This window comes from Benincasa hispida, chromosome 7 (assembly GCF_009727055.1).
Source record: "Benincasa hispida cultivar B227 chromosome 7, ASM972705v1, whole genome shotgun sequence".
Taxonomy (NCBI): domain Eukaryota; kingdom Viridiplantae; phylum Streptophyta; class Magnoliopsida; order Cucurbitales; family Cucurbitaceae; genus Benincasa; species Benincasa hispida.
Window position 1 is genome coordinate 28693880 of NC_052355.1, and position 17053 is coordinate 28710932.

A 17053-nucleotide genomic window follows, 5' to 3' on the forward strand; every position below is an offset into this window, starting at 1 on the left:
AGTATGCAGGGTGTCTTGGTGTACAAATATCACTACTTATAGCGGGAGTGTAACCTTTGGATACATGCATAATTCTCATAGAATTTACTGTTTAAATATTCTTTAAAATTTATAGAACAAATAGACACAAATTTAAAAGTTTATGAACTAAACTTGTGATTTAACCTTTTAAAAATTAATACTAAAAATTAGAACTTTTAAGATATGTTTGATAGATCCTTAAACTCTAAAAACGTCCATAATTTTCAATTTATATCTAAAAGTTTCTCAAACTTCAAATTTTGTTATAGATCCTTGATTTATTACATATTCTTTTTTTTAAAAAAAAAATAGAAAACTATTACAATATTATCTTATACTTTTGATTGTTAGAATACTTCATCATTTTCAATGAAATATCCTTTTTCTCTCAATATTTGCAATATGAACTAAGGACACAAAATTATATTTCAATGACCTTATAGATACTTCCATTATCGAAGTTGAGTTGCTTGAAAAAGAAAATGCCCATAAATTTCTATGAAATGGTTTCACAAGTTTTGATAACATAAAATTGTGTCGTAAAATGTACTGTTCAAAAAAATTTCAAAATTTATATACTTATTAAACCTAAAGTAATTAAAAGTACAAATTTATACCATATTTTAAAATTGGAGGACTTTGAAGACTAAAATTGTAATTTAGAATAACTTCAGATATCCACTAACCATATTTTCTAAGGCCTAGAAAAACAAGAAACTTTGTATGAACATAAAAAAGATGGTTGTACCCAACTTTAAATTGGCACACAAGTACAAACAATTGATGACCCTACAACAATGAGTATTGATCATTTTTTTAGTAATTCATAACATCAAAGAAAGGTTATCCCTACTTTCACACAACTGATAGCTTCATTTAAGTAGATTTAGGTCAAGTGGATGTCTTATCTAAGCCACTTCTTGATATGATAAAAAATAAAATACAAAAGTTATATAAACTACAACGCATCAAGGGTTGTTGCCATTACAGTATTAAATATTTATCCACATTTGATATATTTCCATCTACATTTTCACATATTCATAAATTCACATTAGCAACACTAGTGAAATTCATTCCTAATATCATTGTTGAATTTATAGACATATAGAAATGTCAATAAGAATATTAAACATGTAGAAATTTTACTTCATAATTAAAATGTCATATCTCAAGTTAATATATATATATAAAAAATTGTTTTAAATGTCAAATTGTTGAAAATATTTTTAAATATAGCAAAATATCACAGTCTATCAGTTCACAATCTATCTATCAATTAAACACTGATAGACAATAATAAACACCAGTGACAAACAAATTTATCTATCAATTAGACATTGATAAACATTAATAAACATCAATGATAGATATTAATAGACACGAATAAACCCTAATGTCTACCAACGACTTCGACACTAATAAAAATGAACCAAAATATTTACAAATGACATTTTGCTCTATGTTTGTAAATATTTTATTTCATTTTTCTATATTTAAAGACAACCCATATATATACATATATGTTACACTTTTTTAATAAGTTTAAATAAAACTGATTTTCAAAAAATAAAATAAGATTCACCATTTGGGTTCACATTAGTGACAGTAAAAACGTTCGTACATTCTCTCAAATTCCATTATTTAATTCCATAATTGGATAGAATGTTTATCAAGGATTCAAGTTCTAACTCAAAATATAATTGCAAAAGGACAACATAAATGTGAACTAATGGCCGAAATGTCAACAAAATTTGCCATGGACATTGATCATTATACATTTGGGGGATGAGGAAAGCATAAGAAAAAGAAAGAAGAAAATTCAAATTCAAATTATGAATATAAGGGTTAATGATTTATTACACAGCCTCATTAGGGAAATATGGTCCAAAATGAACACCAAAATTACAAAAAGAGAGTGAGGGCAGCAACACCGAGATTGAAGAGTGCAGAGATGATTTTGAAGCCACCTACTAGTTCATTAAATCAAATATGTTAAAACAGTTAGTTCATATAATCATACAAATAATAGATCCATATCACTAATCTCCCATTTTTCTTCTCAAAGTCCCTTATTTAACTTCTCTAGTGTTTTTTTTTTTTTCTTTTTACAGGCCGATTGGATGAATCCCCATGTAATTTTGTTTTATTTTCATATTTTTTTTTTCACATCTTTTTCTTTTTTTAAGGGGAAAAAAGGTACCAAAACTCTTTGTTTCATGTCAACTCTCCAAAATCTATGGCAAGATTCTTGACCAAGTTCTGAGTTTTTTTTTTTTTTTCCTCTTTTTCCCTCTTCTTTTTGCTACTTTTTCAAGTTGGGAATCTAACGAAAATTAATGAAATGAAAAGGCCAGTTGAAGATTCATGGCAAGAAATATTATTCCAATCTCTAACTAGTCCTAATTGCAAAAGGATTACTCCCAAGGTATTTTTAGATTGTAAAAGCATTGGACTACATTTGAGGCTTTAAAATATGGGAAATATCTATGATCTTCCAAAATTTTACTTTCTTCCAAGTCTTCTACCCAAAAAGAAAAAGGAAAAAAAAAATCCTACTTTTGAATTGATCCATAACCATAAGCAATCCTCTTGTCATGCCTAGGATTTTTCAACCACCATTCATATCTTCTCAAGGTTCAGAGCCAAGGCCACAATCCTGATCCTATAATTTTCTACTACCTGAAATCTTAAAAAGATATAAATGATTCAAATTTCTATTTCTAACCCAGAAGAAAATTAACTGCTTCCAATTGAAACAAATTAAACATAACTTAACAGAAAAATGTATGGTGATCGTAACAACCAAAACACAAACTTGAGAAGTAGAATGTAAACTTACAAACAGCTTAACCAGGACGGTTCTGAGAAGATACAGAATTACTTGTATTTAAGATAGTTACGAAAGAGGACATTACCTATATCCAGAAAATTAATGAAGATATGATTTAACTCCATCCCACCTTATCCTGAAGTGCAGAAAACCTAAAAAATAATCATGTTCAACGAGCAGCAGATAGATTACTGCAGGTCACTAGGGGTGCAATCAAAACCGAAAAACCACCCAAAACAGTAGGTGGCTGGTTAGATTCCAATTGGGCTCAAGCAGTCAGGGCTTGGAGTGTAGCACATCGAACGCTAATCGGTTAGTCATGATTACGGGTGCGACCTACCAAACATCACCCAAATCAACCAATTAGCATAATCTTCTTTCTGTTCTTTTTAGTTTATGTCCTTCATAGTATGTTTACTGTATAGCATTTAGATTTACCATTCAAATAAAGGAAGCCAACCGATTTGGAATGGATTAATCTCAAATCCCTAAGACATGGAATTTTTTTTTAAAAAAAAAAAATCTATTTCTAATTTGATTTAACAATTTCAACTTCAATTTTCATCAGTCTGACATTCTTCAGAAAGAAGCCGTAGTCTGCATTGCAATCACATATCTTAGTCCATAGTCCACACCACTCTGAAAGTTCTAATTCTCCACACCATTTGATTTGGGCATCGTTGATTGAAGATTGAAGTAGAACTTTGAAAATCCACAACAATCACATCAATGGCAACAACACACATCAATCTTGTCAACTCGATCAGTGTTGCATACACAAAGTTGAGTTGCTGACAGCACAGCAGCGAGCAGTCCAACCAATCGACAGCGCACAAACATGAGTGAAGGGCAATAAGCAGTCTCATCTCCTCCTCCTTAATTTACTTTTTTACACCTAACCGCTTCGTATCCACCCCATCCCTCAAGCAACTAATTCATTAAGTGGTGAACCATTAACCTAACTGACCAAACCAATGGTCTGCGTGATTCGGTCAGCATGGTTATAACAGGTGGGTGATTCAGCTTCCATTTTTCATTTTCCTTCAATAAATAAATGGTCCAAGTACGATTTTACCCAAAAACTGAGGTAAATCAGGCAGCCTACAACCCCATGGGTCACTAAGAAACTCAGGCCACCCACACAAAAGTATATATGAACAAAATTCTAAAAATGCACAAATAAAAAGTCCCTCACGATGGCCACTATCCATAACCATGCCTAAGAGCCTAAGAATCAAAGGAATGTTGCCTTTTTTGGTGTTTCCATTAGGGCTTTGATTTGGGGTCTTCAGCTTAAAAGAAACAAAAGAGACTTTTTAAGATATGCGAGCCACCTCCTTTTTACTACTTTTTGGAATTTTATCCTTTTGATTTGGTGTATTACCCTATTTCTTTCATCCTTTTGAATTGGTGGACCTTCTTGAAAGTAGTTATCTTTGGTAGGGGAAGCTCTCTTCTCCTGCACCTAGGCTGTTTCTTCAAACTCCCTCCCATTATTCAAAAAAGTGTATTGTGGGCTTTAAACATGCAAGGATTTTCTAGCTAAACTTCTGCTGCAATTCCACCTCTTTAACATTCTTAATATCGTTCTTAAGGAAGAAGCCCCTAGATTTTAAACCCCATCAAACATTTTTGTAATGTTTTCTGCAATCTATACAAGACAGCTAAGAAGAAAAAAGAAAATAATAATAATTAATTAATTGAAACACTACAAATTTTTGTCTAGAAATTAGAAACACGGCAGCTGTCATTCATTATTGAACTAAATATCTGTCTCAGAGCGTCTACAAAAGCCACTAAAACATTATAATCTCAATTTTGGTGGCCAAAGGCAATCACCAAGTAACATAACATTGCATAAGCATACTAAATAAGCTTAACATCAATCTCATTTATCAACTCAGGTTTACAATAGATAGGTCAGTAAGCTAAGTAGATCTTCTGAAACTAAGTGCGACAGAGACGGGACAGTCACTAGTTAAGCCGTAAACTTCTCTTTGTTGATGTACTGGGAAGGAAAGGCTTTGAGCAGAAGTGTAACCAATGGTTTGAGGGAGGATGCATTCATGGAATTAAAATTCAAGTTTTCTGATCAGAAAACCAAGGAGGCAAATAAAAGCATCTACGGAGCCAGGTAGGGGATCCACTCTCATTCCTCTTCTTCATTGTGGGCGACATGCTAAGGTATGATTTAACAATAAATCAATGATGGCAGTTGTTTGGAAGATTTAGTTATTAGAAGTTGGGAAGTGGTTTATAAAAATAAAATTAAAAAATATGTATATATATCTCTTGAGTTTGAACACCATGCAGAAGTGGGATTCAAAAGTTTTGACTTATTGGAATGACCGATTGAGCATTCAATGCTCAAATCGGCTTTGGAAGACCTCTGGTCTGAAAAGACAATAAAGAATGAATTTTATAAAGGACACTTTCATAAAGACTATTTTTTTTTAAAAAAAAAAAAAGGGGAAAAAAAACTAACGACAATAATTAATTTTAACATTTATTGAAAATACATGAACTAGTATTAAAAGTCGAAGACCTTTACAATGCTTCCATCAACCATGCAAATGTTTCCTTACTCATCTTAAAAGGGAAATTACATCACATGTTAAAGGTACCCAACATCTGCCTATAGATAAATAGAGAAAACTCTAATGCGTGGAGTCAATATACCAACCAATCAAATGAAGGGTGTAGTAGAGGGTGATCGGGAAATGAGTGTCTTAACTTCAACTTGCTTGGGTGATGAAGGTAAGCAAAGATTTCTTTCTAAAAAACCAACGGTGGACAGAGAGACGTGCAAGTTAGAAATTTACAAGATGTTTTCCTAAAAGTCTAAAATTGGCATTAAGCAAAGTCGTTCTGACATATTTCTAAACCTATCACATCTATTTTTCCCATGCCCAGGCAATCAGCTACAAATTGACAGGTGACCATATATAAATAAAATGGAGGTCTGCAAGAATTGGGCCTTTGAGCGAAAGGAATGATAGTCTTGTGTCAAAACAGTTAGGCAATTTCTTAAGGAACTGATAGATCAGATCTAGCGGCAATATTTATACGAATGAAGAAAGGGTGTGTTTCACTAAAATCAACTCTTGAACTTCACGTCTCTAAAAGACATTGCAAGATATAGTTTATGGAACATTTGTCAAAAACCTAAGAAACTCGAAAACAATTACACAAGGTACTGCCAGATTTCCAGAATAGCAACAATGAAAATAAGATATGATTTTGATCTTCCCTACCTTTTGACTTTCATAAACTGGATACGAACAGCTGCTTGTAAAGCAAGCAAAAGGACTTCCATTAATAAATTTTGAGTGTTGTTTACCCTTTAGCAAGATCCAAATAAACACATTGAACTAATTGGGAATTCTAGACTTCCAGCAAACCTTGCACACAGACTAGGATAATAAGAGAAAGCTAAGCTCAGTGAGCAAGGAAAGCACCAAGAAAATGTTAGGGTACTTCCTAACCAAAATAGGATCTGAAATATATTGACATATAAAGATGAAACTACATGATAACCCCAGTATAAAGGCACTCAAAACCTCCCCTATTAAGTATGCTAACCCAAGCCCTAGATCACTCAACAATTCCCCATCTACTCTCAATCACTCTCCCTCTATTTATAACCAAATACACTAACTTCCTAACTAACTATACTTATGCCCTCTTACTAATGTCATACTAAGATATCTAACTAGGACCTTTACAGAAAACACTGCAAATACTCCTTTCCTTTGGATATACCATTCGAAAATCGGGTAAACCTTCCTCCAAAGCAAGGAACTAAATTCCTGAATTTAAGATTTCTTCTAGTAACTTCCAAGACTTCATTGTTCTATCAAAGCATCATAAATAAAACAAAGAGTGCTAGAAACCATCCAAAAATACTTGTAAACTGAGAAAGACACTTAATTTCTGACCAAACATCTTCCTAAAAGTAGGCCCCACCTTCCATCTCCCACTATGATATGAAACGAGAGAATTTCTCAAAGAAACACCCCAAAATAATAAGTTATTCCACCAAGAACGAACTTCAGCCACTACCTTCCAAAGGAGAAACATTGCTAAATTGAAAGGAAATATCTCAGACCATTCCCAGACCAAAATAGGTCATGGAAAGCAAATCCATGGGAAGAAGCCTGGATCGACAATCAATTCCCTGCTGCTAGATTTTCCAATTTATGTGATGGAGCCTTAAGCAAAAATGGGTGAGTGAATACTAGGGTGAACAAATTAAGGTTTGAAACTTTGAGGCAAAAAGGAAACTAACCAACTTGGAATTTGAAGACCTTAGAGATAATAAATGCTGAAAATATGGGTGAAGGGTCCATTTGGGAGTGCTTTTCACCATTGCAATAGTACTTCGTTAAAAAGTGCTTCCTACCTCAAAAGTTTGTGCTTTATAAATACAATTTGAAAGTGCCTATCAAAAAATCCAAATGCACATTTAGAAGTGCTTTTGAAAGAAACAAATCATTGATGCTCTAATCAAGTGCTTTTGGTTTACACATTATTCCTTAATTACACTCTATACACATTTTTCTCACTAATCTCTCTTGACACACCTTTCACTAACTTCTCATAATTAACTCTCAGCAATTTCCCACTGAACTTTCTCTCATCGCAACATAGAACTCTCACACTAATTACAACATGGTCTCTCTCTATACATATTATTTTTCTCACACTAATTACAACATAGTCTCTCTCTATACATACTAGTTTTCTTTTTACATGCTCGCTCCCCCTCATTTTGTTGTTTTCATAAATTTAGTTAACATAGTCTCTATACATACTATTTTTTTTTACATGCTCGCTCCCCCTCATTTTGTTGTTTTCATAAATTTAGTTAACATACTCTCTCTATACATACTATTTTTCTTTTTACATGCTCATTCCCCCTCATTTTGTTGTTTTCATAAATTTAATTATCATCACAAAATTTTTATCGAGCGTGCAAACAAACTAGAAATCAAAATTCCCCAGGAGATTCTTTTTTTTATTTGATAGGGTGCAAAAGGTATGGACCACATATCTGAATTGTGCTTGACTTGGAATGAAAGCAAAGGAGTCACAAGAAGAAGACAGTGAAGCCAGCTCCACAGACTTGGGAAGGAAGAAGAGGAGGAGGAGAAGCAAAAGACAAGAGACGGACATTTGTAGGGTGCATTTCATAGTTCTCACCATAATTACGCTCCCTCTGCAGTTACCTCCACAATTGGAGTGGTTTTTCTTGCAAACTCCTATGGGTAATAAATACATCTTGGTTGTAGCTTTTCATAAAATCAATACATACAATAGATCCTCTGCTTCCTCAAAATTAAATCTGTAAGAGGATGAATAAGCTGGTACTTGGGACTTATTAGCAATTGCTGTATGACGTCCTTTTCCAATCTATGGATAAAGTGAAATGTATGTCATCTTTTGGTTTTTCTGGTTAATAAGAAACCAAACAAGTTTTTAGGACACCGCTATAGATTCAGAAGAAATATGGGGAATAGTGTAGAATTTTATCTTATTCCAAGTGTGCACTTCCAGAACTAAGATAACGTCCATTTCATTGATGTACCAGCAGAATGCTTTTTGGTTAACACCCCTCACTCCTTTTCACTATTAGGGCGTATTTCAGTTTTCTAGCCAAAATAAAAATAATAATAATAAAAAGAAGCTCCTCCCCTAATAATGAAAATTATGGCTGAAACCTAAATTTTATGACATTAATGTGAAAAAAGAATTGATGGTGCAAGAAACAGAATTTAAGCATCAGTGCAAGGTTAATAAATAGAAATACAGCAAAGTGATTTGCAACTAATGCATCTTTACATCAAACACATTCTTACCACCTCAAACAAAGATGACTTGCTAACCCTTTCCACTGAACTTTCAGCATTTTGGTAGTCTGCTTCGCCCAGAAAAGTACAGGTTGAATTGAAAGATCTATTATGAAAAACAAATTTCACCAAAAAAATAGAAAATAGAAAATCAACTCTAAATATTGACCGTGGAAGCTTAAATAGTTATGATGGAATAATTATCAGATCTTCAATAAGAACATAAAAAAATTGGAAATGGTAAAGAATTTCAACAACAAAATCTACACGAGCTCATTCCATAATTCCTACAATATCTAAGAAAAGAAAGGTGTTATTATCCTTCTTCTTTTGTAATTTCAAATTGACTGTCAGCTATAGTTCAGTCTATGGATAAGAACCCGCTAATACATCTAATATGCCATTTCAACAAGTATTGCGAGATTAACAGGCTTCCTACAGCAAGCTTTCTTCATATGTCATTCTGAATAACTTGAGTAACTATTATATATGAATCTTTCTTTCCGTAAATTTTTCATTAATAATGAAAAGAGGATAGTTACATGTCTTTTAGGGGGTCTGTTTTTCAAAGGCAAAGCAAAGGTTCTGGAGTTGTGTGGCTTGAGTCCCCCCTTCCGCATATTTGGAAGGAAAGAAACCATAGGATTTTTTAAGATAAATCGACTTAGTTGGAGTCTTTTTGTAGTAGTGTACAGCATACGACTAATTGAGGGTGTTCTAACCCTAAGCAGTTCTGTTGTAATTATCATCTTCTTAGGATCATTAATGATTGACTGAAAGGCTCTTCTTTTGTAGTCTTGGGAGGACTTTGAAATCCAATACATCATTTCTTATCATCTCGTCAAAATAATAATAAGAAGAAGAAGAAGAAGAATCTTCTTGAATATCAGCCTCCAATCGTCCCTTTTGTTCATTACAACGTCATCTAAATTTTCTAAATATATAACTCTCACGAAAGAAAAGTTCCTCTTGATGAATTTTTTTCCGCTCATACCTCACTCAGATCTAATCCACTAAAACACAGTAGTGCTTATGTCAAGGATGGGTGCTTAGTTTCAAAAGAAACTAGTATCTTATCTTGATAGACATATCATCCAAGAGAACTAGTGTCTCCTCTAAAGTTAGAAACATGAATTATTATGTTCAGAAATTGAGATTGAGATTGAGGAGGGATTGTATAATAACTAGTGTCTCCTCTAAACTAGTGCCAACCCCCGATGAGTAAACAAAATAAAACTGGTTAAAATGATACAGTTTACGCTTACAATAAGTTTAATCAGTATTTCATGGGCTTGCCAGTTTGTATATCCATGCCACTCAGATTAACTAAACTCAAAGATGCCTAACCTGTTATGAAGCAACACTTCAGCTTTTACCCTCCATAGTTTTTCTTTCCACCAATTAATAAAAAAATAAAAATAAAACTAAAGTAGATGATTGAAAGCGCTTTCCTAGTGAAAATTTGGTCTAAACAAGGTATACTTGGCATACAATGATACACGACATGAGTTGTAACAAGCATAGCCAGGTTAGTTACTCATTTAAGGACTCTCTCTCCCAGACAAGAATCACTTACCCTAATGCTAAACGCCCACAAGTCCGGACAACTTATATAGCTTCTTTTGCTAGGAAATCTTTTTGACAGAGACAAACTTTTTTCATTTCAGTGCCAAAAACAAAACCTAAGTGAAAAACAAAATATGTTTCCAATAATGCTGATAAAAGGAACATTATGGTTTCAGATGAAATGGCATTTAAAAGGGGAATATGAAAAGAACATGTCATCACAACGATAAACACAATGAAGTGATAGTCATATACTAAACTTCTACTACTTAATGTTGATGTCTACACGAATCCATCCCAGAGCCAAATATATAACCTAGAGACAAAACCAACAAACTTAACTGCCAGAGAACTTCATCCTCAAGAATCATCTTCATACATGGCAGATCAACCTGAAATAACAAAACTAGAATAAACCACCCAAATGAAGAAAAGAAGCATAGATGGGGAATCACCTATATCACTAGATGTAACAAGACCAAGGAAACAAAATTGGCCTCTGTAAAACGGAGTCCATGAGTGTAACAAGAAGAGTTGCAAATTTAATGCTTTTTCCCACGGCTCTCAAGACCAACATTCTTTGATTTGTCCTCAGAGGAATGATCATTTGGAGTTCTACAAGGAAGTAATATACATCAAATTATAATTAACATAAACTCAGAAGAATAAGACAGCAGCAATTATAACAAAAGGACGTCATACTTACACTTTATGTTTCTTTGCATTTTGTTTGATGCTCTGCACCATATCCATAGCCATCTTCTGGTGCTCTCTAGTCTGTGAATGCAGTTCCAAGCCTTCAACTGTTTCGCAATCAACTTTACAAATCCTACACCATCCCATGCTGGTTGGTTTCCTCTTCCTTGAGTTATCAAAAGATTCAACGTCTCCCTGAAAATTTTCATTTTCAGAAAACAAGGGATAGAATAGAAATGCAGAAAAAAAATAATAAATATGTATAAATTTGAACATGAAACTTAACTGCAAAAAATCTACCATCATCTGCAAGCCCCTGACGAGAAAAACTACTTCTAAACCCAGGTTCACCAAGCCGTGGATGATTTGGCCTATGCCCTCCACCAAATGGCTCAAAGTTACCAAGCACAGACAGATCTCCTATTCGAGAATGACCAGGATGTGAACCAAAAGCAGTCAGCTCGCCCAAACGTAAATGCCCAGGCAAGCTTCGAGGTCCAAAATGTCTATCTTGTCCAATTAAATCACCAGTTCTCAGATGTTCACTCATCCTAAAATTACCAGGGCTCTCAAAATCACCTCTTTGCAGATGGCTTCGAAAAATAGGAAATCTAGACTCGCGGAATGAAAGTGGATCACCAAAATGACGTGGGAAGTCTTGACCATCAATTTCCTCCACACCCGTAAACCCTGGATGACCTCCAAACCCACGTCCATGATATTCATGAAGAGGACTTCTTGGACCAAATCCATCTGCAAAACGCCGACCATAACTTCCTGGTGCAGGAAAATCAGAATGTCCACGAGATCGGTCTGCTTGTCCAATAGAATCTTCATAAAAACCAATTGGTCTCTCAGCATCTGTAGGATGTAATGCACTACCCATATGACGAGGAGGTAAAATTCTTGAAGCAGCAGCACCATCAATGGTTAAGCCAGTATCATAATTTTGCCCATGCATTCCCCTGTCAAAGGGTCTCAAAGAGTAATTCCCAATTCTCTGAGCAAGATCAGATTCCAATTGAGAAGGCCGGGGGAATTGCCTGAGAACATCTTCAGCATCTGTCTGATTAATAGGACGGCGAGCTGCATCTAGCGGAAAGGGATTCAACTGTTCTTCATGCATCAGTTTGAACCTTTCATCCCTCAAACCAAGTTTGGAAGAGGAGTCAGGACCAGGGGCATTCAAAGACAACACATTAGGAGGGATTCCTGTGAGATGTGGTGGACGATGTTCCATGGTCCCAGGAAGATGGGAATCAAGTCTTGGCCTTTGATTTGAAAATATCTCCACCTCCAAAGGATGAATGGGACGCTGAACACCAATTTGAGCTTCAGGAGCATGCAGTAGTCCCCTTGAATCAAAAGCCCCAGGAAGCTTTGAACGGAAGTGCGCTCCAACTGGATCACCAAGAGACATCTTTGAACCCCCTTGAGAAGCAGATGGTTGGCTTAGACTATAGGTTGCTTGAGAACCAATGGATCGCTCCAAAGCTTGCTGAGGACCATAGTGGCCTAGCCCTCTACCAAAAGAAGGGGCCGAACCAGATTCTGGAATGCCACCCGGAAGAAAGGGTTCAGATGGATTGAAAGGTTGTCCAGGATGAGCTACCAAGCCAAGGGCCCGTGGCCTAACTTGCATGGACGGATTATTTGAAAGTTGTGCCTGATGATAAGGTCCTGGAGGAGGTCCTGGTAATGAAGGTGCTGCCGCACCTTGTTGAAGTGCAGATGACACATAACTACTCGGTGGTGTCTGATGTCTTGTATGAGCAACTAGAGAAGCTGGATGAGAAGTCACTGCTGCCCCAATTTGAGTACCCCCAGTTTGAGGTGGATTTTTATCTTGATAGCCATGTTGATTCAACATGCCAGGACTACCAAGTATTAAAGATGATGTAGTAGTGGCACCTTGTTGGCCCTCACTTGTACCAGAGGAAGGGTGCAGAGTTCCACTAGTGTCATTCTGCATCCTCTTGCTTTGTTCTTCACGTAGTTCAGTGCCTTGTGATGAAATCTTCTGAAGGGATTCTTCCTGGTTTCCTTTATTCTCAATAACAAGATCCTCCATTTTCTTAGGTTCAGTGCCAAGATCTTTCTGGTCCTGAATACTGACTTCCCCCAACTTATCATTTCTCGAATGATCAAAAGTACTTTCTGTTGCCTCTACCTTTACCTTTAGCTCATCCTGCTTGGTCTTACCACTGTCACCTACATGCAAATTAGAGTCCATTGCCCCATTTTGTGGAGTACGTTCAGTAGATGCATCGGCATGAAATGGTTTATCCCCCATAGCATATCTACCTTTATCATCAGGCACCTTCAAACTAGCTTCAGATTTTTCAGTCTTCAACTCACCAGCATCCGCCCCCAGATTAGATGACACATCCAAATGATTTGCAGCTCTTTTGGCATCCTTTTGAGAAGATAATAGACTCTCTCGTCCATCCAGGCCTTTTTCTAATTTGCGGTCACCAAATCCATCTGGCAACTGCACCTGGTTACTATTGTTACCAAATGCGTATCCCTGTTTTATAGTAGGCTGGTTAGCACCAGGCTGTATTGCCCTCACTGGAACACAAACCATGGACTGTGAATAAGGAATAGATTGTACTCCTTGGTTAGGCACTAAAGGCCTCCCGTCAGAACTTTGAGAAGGATTGTGTTGCATGCCATGAGGTAAATTAGCATTATGCTGCAAGTGCGCATAGCCATGATTATATTGTGACAGAGAATTTGGGGGTCCAGGTAGACGCATTTGGGGTGTCATATGCAGTTGATGCTGCATAAACTGCCCTTGCTGTCCAAAATGCTGGTGTTGGTGCACAACTTGCTGAGATGCAGACTGTTGCACTAGCTGCATGACAGGACGCTGGTTGGCTGGCTGTCCAGGGCCTCCAGTTTGTTGGCCATGGGAGTGTATATGCAGTTGTGCTGCAGAAACATTTTGAACCTGATTGGAGGACGGCAATATTGGTGGCTGTTGCTGGTTTTGGTACAGAGGTGGTTGGGATGGACGCATGGGAGGTGGTTGTGGCAATTGAGACTGCATCTGAACCAGCGGTTGGGCTTGTTGGTGAGCCCCACCTTGCGCATGCGGCGATGGGACATTTTGAGGAACTCCCAACTGCATTTGCTGGTGATGCTGTGGCTGGGGATAAGAAGGATAGCCCGTTGCAGCATACGTTGGTGGATTCTGCGTTTGGGGTTGTGCATTAGGCGTCATGGATAGAGATTGATTGATCTGTGGGTTAGGAAGCTGAGAATGGTGTTGAGCGGGGGCTTGTGACTGGGATGGTGGCTGAGAAACAGAATGTTGAGGCGGATGGAAAGGAGGATGCACCTGTTGCTGAATTTGAGCCTGGGAATGTGGTATCTGGGAATGGGACTGCTGATATTGAGGCATATGCACAGGTTGCTGCGAATTGGGCTGAACTTGAGGATATGACTGAGGTTGAGGTTGAGGTTGTGCTTGGCCAGGCACAGGTGGGTGACCCTGCGGTTGGATCTGAGAATGCAGGGTTCCAGCATGATAAATCTGCTGTTGAGGGTTGACCTGTCCCTGGTTCTGAGATTGACCAACCGCAGGTGTTTGGGCATGCATATGTAATTGAGACTGTGGCTGAGTTAATGGTTGAGGCTGTGATAGAGATTGAGGTTGGGGTTGGGGCTGGGGCTGGGGCTGGGGTTGGGATTGGGGTTGGTGATGGACCGGAACTTGGGTTTGAGATTGAGGCTGTGGCAGTGGCTGAGTCTGGGGCTGAACGTAAGCCTGAGATGGATGCTGGGTAGCTACGTGTGAAGGAAGGGCCTGAGATGGTTGTGGCTGCTGATACGGTACACCAGCTTGCTGCTGGTAAGGGTAGTACTGCTGGTACTGCTGTTGATAAGGATCATATCCAGGATACTGCTGGTAGTACTGTTGATACTGTTGTTGCTGCTGTTGATACCACTGTTCTGCAGTCGGCACAGCAGCTTGAACAACAGCTGAACCCTGGGAAATTGCATTAGCCTGCTGATTAGGATCCTGTGCAGGAGCACTAACCGCTACACTCTGCGAAGATTGGGCTTGAGACTTTCCCATTCCAGCAGACTGGGCCTGATCAGTAGCAGCTACCGTGCCACTGGCTGCGGTGCCTTGAGCACCGTCTGCTTGTTGTGCTTGAGGCTGCTGCACACCCTAACAGTTAACAATATAATCGAAAATCAACAAACAATAATAAAACTAAAAATATGTACATTATTATCTTTACTTCTCAAAGCTGAAAGGTAATTTAAAACAAAAGCAACATTGAACTCACTGGACAAGTTTGTGCATGCTCCTGTACTTGCCGGTGTACAAGTTGAATTCCACACCGATTGCATAAAACAGGGGAATTACCGAAAGAACATCCAGAACAATGAGTTACGCAATCAGACAATGGGCCCTGCCAAGTGCATCCACTCCTATGATACAGGCAATGAACGGCTATTTTGCCGATGGTCTCAGCAAGAGTTTTATTTGATTCAACAAGTGGCTGCAAGAAGTAGTGAAATTGTGAGTATCAATATAGATAGATGTAGCACGAGTACTAGAGTTCATGGCCACAGAAATAAAAGATATAACCTTAGAATCAGCTTCTGTAACCAAGTATCCGTCATATGGGCAAGCCCTGGTGGTGCTAACTACATACGTTAAACAAGGCTTGCAATACAAGTGAGTGCACTGTGACTGCAACGCTTCATGTGGGTAAACAAGCAAGCGGCAAACTGGACAGAAATATTCCCCAGCAAGAGACTGAATGTTCAATATGCACTCGTTGTCAAACCCCATACTGAAGTTAACTTTCTGCCGCAATCCCTACCGCATCAACCTGAAATCAATGGAATTCATTGTACAACATAAGAACCCACAATTAATAGAAGAAGCAAGAATTATTCAGAAACTAAATAAACCAATCAATCGTGTGTGATAAATGATAATGAAAGTCACTTAACCACAAGCTTTGAAAATGAACTCCCATGGTGTCCGCTGTGGATGAATAAACACTAAATATTGAAATCGATTACAAACCACATTTTCAAAACTTTTGTTCAATGAGAGACTGGAGAAGCCAATCAGTGCAGAAGACGAGTAAATGAACATGAAACTACGAACAACACAGGAAACTGGAAATTGACAACACTAAAACCAATAAAATGAGAGGGCCTGATCAAAGATCAAACAACGAAGTCATGCATAAATTTCAAACGCAACTATTTCGTACCCCAAGAAACAAGAAACGGGATTTCAGATTCGACAACCGCTTTTAAACATCATCAACACTGCTGAGGCCGCAAATTAGAAGTCATAGAGAAGAAAAAAAATTAGGGTTTGGATTACCGAACAAGTTATCAAATTGGAGGGGGGAAATATAAAGAAAATTTTGAAGAAATCAATTTCAGATTGGGGAAATGGCTAGAAATGGAAAAAGGTTCCTTCAAGCTTGACAGAAACCAGTGTAGGAACTTCGAAGGAAAGAGCTATGGCGGTGAAAAGAAAGAAATGTGAGTCTCTTCAGCCCTAAACTAGGCCGTGGGCTGTGGAAATGGGATGCCAAGTTCCCCCTTGACCTGCTGACGGCGTTTGTGGAAATGCTGCAAATGCCCTAGCAGCTTAACGGCTGGACGGCGTTTTGTGATTCTTCCGTCACTGTGGTTAAAAACTTTAAGGTTAAATTATCAAAAAGATCCTCCTAAATTCTAGGTGTTTACCATAATACTAAACTTTAAAATTTTTATTTCAATTCTCCAAGTTTATAGATGGTCATATGTCCTTTTTTTTTTTTCCTTTTTTTTATTGCGAGGATGGAGGTCGAATTCAATCTCTAAGTCAGAAAGATCATATTAATTATGGTTGAGTTATGCTTCACTTTGACATGTTTCTTTATTTTTTCATGTATGTATTTAAATTTGTTCACATAAAACAATGCATAAGTTTTCGTCCATAAATTTAATTACAAAGTTTTATTATAGTTATTTTTTAAACAAACCTTGAACTTGAAAGATTATAATGAAACTTTTAAAAATTTAACTGTTAGTTGTTACTCTGGGTTAGACACCACCACCA

General features: G+C 37.0%; 1 protein-coding gene across 9 annotated transcripts; it reads right to left on the reverse strand.

The window, feature by feature from the left end:
* Nucleotides 1–1763: 1763 nt before the first annotated feature.
* LOC120081450 (mediator of RNA polymerase II transcription subunit 12-like) lies at nucleotides 1764–16542 on the reverse strand. 9 transcript variants are annotated; one of them, XR_005482828.1, is made up of 8 exons: nucleotides 16212–16542; nucleotides 15572–15818; nucleotides 15267–15482; nucleotides 11252–15145; nucleotides 10976–11160; nucleotides 10725–10884; nucleotides 8716–8809; nucleotides 1764–3190 (listed from the first exon to the last, which is right to left on the reverse strand). XR_005482828.1 is itself a non-coding variant. In XM_039036329.1 (6 exons), exons 2-6 carry the CDS (start codon nucleotides 15776–15778, stop codon nucleotides 10812–10814), a joined length of 4563 nt encoding a protein of 1520 aa, XP_038892257.1. In that variant the 5' UTR covers nucleotides 15779–15818; nucleotides 16212–16542; the 3' UTR covers nucleotides 10440–10811. The 9 variants fall into 9 exon arrangements, 3 of the variants coding, with proteins under 3 accessions (XP_038892257.1, XP_038892255.1, XP_038892256.1); XR_005482827.1 differs by having other exon boundaries at nucleotides 8713–8809; XR_005482824.1 differs by adding an exon at nucleotides 10612–10661 and having other exon boundaries at nucleotides 1764–8809.
* Nucleotides 16543–17053: the final 511 nt, after the last annotated feature.